General features: G+C 39.8%; 1 protein-coding gene across 29 annotated transcripts in view; it reads right to left on the reverse strand.

Annotated features, from left to right (window-relative positions):
- Window positions 1-284: 284 nt before the first annotated feature.
- The window catches only part of Rbfox1 (RNA binding fox-1 homolog 1), a 574,719-nt gene continuing 571,860 nt past the window's right edge, over window positions 285-3,143 (reverse strand). For all 29 annotated transcript variants that reach the window (XM_076577914.1, XM_076577927.1, XM_076577917.1 and 26 more), the window contains one exon: window positions 285-3,143. This exon is cut by the window's right edge. Coding sequence is in view for 11 of the 29 variants with exons in the window: in XM_076577928.1 (XP_076434043.1) it covers window positions 3,103-3,143 (41 nt within the window). In the remaining 18 variants the exon portion in view is untranslated.

The following is a 3,143-nucleotide window of genomic DNA, read 5'->3' on the forward strand; positions in this document are numbered from 1 at the left end:
TGTGAACTAGCAGGCTTCCTCACAAATGCCCCCAACTACTTATCTAATTACTTCTTTTTGAAATCTATAGGGTGCTGATATTGAAGTAAAACCACAGATGGCAACATGCTGGGGAATAGCTTAAGTGTTTCTTATACATCCCAGCATGGGTTCATTGACTTCTTTGGGTAGACAAGTATGGAAAAAAGGGATCTGACCCAGAGGAACGGAGCATCTGGCCTTCCCCTGACCAGTATGCACTTTGGTGGCACCCACTCCAACCCCATGGTGGGTACAAGGTTACAGGGGTGTGTGTGTGTGTGTGTGTGTGTGTGTGTGTGTGTGTGTGTGTGTGTGTGTGTGTGTGAGAGAGAGAGAGAGAGAGAGAGAGAGAGAGAGAGAGAGAGAGAGAGAGAGAAATTGACCCCATAAAGAAATCCACAGAGGCAGAAGAACTCAGAACACCAACTTACAGGTACCTTTTCAGACTAAGCTTTTATTTTTTGATATTACAAACCAGTTTTCTTTATTCACAAACCACTGTAAGTGATATAAACACTAATTTCTAAAGACAGATATACACATTTCTGGGTTTGCAGATTGAGTGATGTGTGTTAAGAAGTCACTATATGCCACATTAATCTTTTTTCCATAATTCATAATAGCAATAGTTATTTAGATAAATGAAAACATTCCAAATAAATACTGTTTTTTAAAAAATCCAAAATGTTTGTTTACACCTCTGACATGACATTTTAAAACGACTTATCGGCAGCTCGGTGGAGTGCCTGGACAAAAGGTTCTGCGACATCGGTTGGCACCCACTTGCTCTAAATGATTTTATTAAAACTACATACAGTCGTGGGGAAAGTACATTTCATTGATGAAAATCAAAACTGCAAATGAGTTTTACTTTAGTCAGCACAGTAAGAATTCCATGTTTGTGATTTCATACACAATGCAGGTTCTGGGCTTGGAAAGCGGGAAACTGGGAGGGAGCTATCTGCCGACCCTTCTCTGACACTCTCTTTATCCCATCTGGGGTCGAATGCTACAGCATCGCAATCAGTTGTTGCCTGGATAACATCAACCAGGTGCACACATGGTCATCCCACTGTAGCAGGTGGGGGAATGAGAATTTTCCGGGGATGCTGCCAATCAGTCTCCCCTCAGGCCCCGCCTCCCCACTCAAAAGGGAGGAAAAAAAGACCAGTTTCTAGGTTTTTCTCTTCTCAGCATTCAGCCATTTCTCTCCCTTCCCCTCCTCGCCCTTTCCTTTCCTTTCTCTCCCAAACCATGATCATCTGTCTTAGATATCGAAGCTACAGAAACTTTGTTTTCAAATCTCATGAAACTTTATTGATGGTTTAATAGCCAACCGATCTTACGGGCATGCACGTAGGATGACTAGGAAAAGCTGGATCACAAACACATTTTTTTTTTTCTTTTTAAAGTTTTGTTTGGTTTTGATCTTAAAGCAGTTGTTACAGCGGATTGGCAGGTTCACAGCGTGAATTGATAACTTACTAAAGTGCGTGCCACGGGGCCTGCACTGCGACACAGGCAGAAACACTACTCAGGGGGACGGCTTGCTGATATTTTATAATTGAAATACAAAAACAGGAAGACCCATGACAGATACCCCAACTTAGATTAACTTGTAAACAGGACAACATGGGGGGATTCCAACAGAAGAAAATCACAAGCTGCAATTTTTCGGCTGTGTTGCGCTGGCCCGGCATCCAAGAAAGAACGGGGGCCCACACTACTCTCTGGGGGTGGGGGAGCTTATAGTTTTGTTCTTTGTCTTGTTTTTCTTTCCTTCTGACAATCCTCTTGGGCCTCGGAGACAGAAGTAAAGACACCAGTTTAAGATAACCCTGGGGCACCGGGGAGAGGGAGGGCAGGCTCTCACAGACTGAAAAATTGCAAGTTGCTCACAGCGCAGCCATGTTTTCAAAAAGTATCAAGCTGATGAAAATACCGTGATTATCTCTATTCAATGATTGCGATACTTGTAAAATGCAACTATAAATCCAGATATGATTATCATGTAATTCCATAAAAATTATACGTCTGTCTCTAACAGTTAATCTACTAAGCTAAAACTAAAGCCTCAGAGACTGTTTCTAGAACATAACTCCACTGCACAGATGTAAATTTTATACAGATTTTAACTGGTACAAAGAAGTTAAGTTTTTAGTACTTTCTTTTTTTTGGAAAAAAAGAAAAAAATAGAAACAGTGCTTTTTTATCACCTTTTTATTAATGTTAATTTTTCCCTCCCATAATATAAAAGTCAGCAGTGATATCAATAATTTCTCATACTGGAAGAAATATAAAAAGAATGCTTATTGATGGCCTAACTAGTAGTCTTTGCTTAAATAACTAGTGGGTAGGTAGGAAGCTGAGTACTGCAGATGGAATGATAAGAGGGGGACTTATACAACCTCCTTCAACTCCAGTCTCAGCGCCATAAGAAGCGGTTTCTTAACAGAGCCTTTGGCTTGACTTTGCCAGGAGTAACTTAGAACCATAGATTTAGGATTGGTGGTGCAGTGGGTCATTTAGATTCATCAGTTACTATATATATATATATTTATATATTCTTTTTTTCTTTCAGCCAAACCCCAGTCCCAAACCCCTAAGCCCCTCCCAGCCTCCCTTTTCACAGAATAAAATAATATAGATGCAGAAAGAATGACTTGTCACTTAGACTCTTCCCAAACACCTTAACCCCAGTAGCTTCATGTTCAGCATATAATTCATTTACATAATATAGCACTCTGGATATGGCCCTAAATCGGTTTTTATTCATATCTAGCCTCTCTCTAGATCAACCACAAATACTCCTACAGCCAGCAACTGAACTACGAGAACCTCCAAAACCAAAGACCCACAATATTAAAATACACAGAACAAAATATCTGAGGTATAAGATAAAAAATGTTATTTTTTTCCTCTTTTTATTTTTAGTTGTTTTCTTTGAGTTGCTAAAATGATGTCCTACTGCATGTGTTGCAACACTCAGGCCTCGGAAAGCTTTCTCTCTCCCCACATTGGAAGGTTGATTTTGTTTGTTTGTTTGTTTGTTTTTTATTTGTTTGTTAATGATTTTGTCATTTAATATGGAGCAAAACGGTTGTATCCCCCTCGGTATATAC

The sequence above is a fragment of the Peromyscus maniculatus genome, chromosome 8 (genome assembly GCF_049852395.1).
Source record: "Peromyscus maniculatus bairdii isolate BWxNUB_F1_BW_parent chromosome 8, HU_Pman_BW_mat_3.1, whole genome shotgun sequence".
Classification (NCBI taxonomy): Eukaryota; Metazoa; Chordata; class Mammalia; order Rodentia; family Cricetidae; genus Peromyscus; species Peromyscus maniculatus.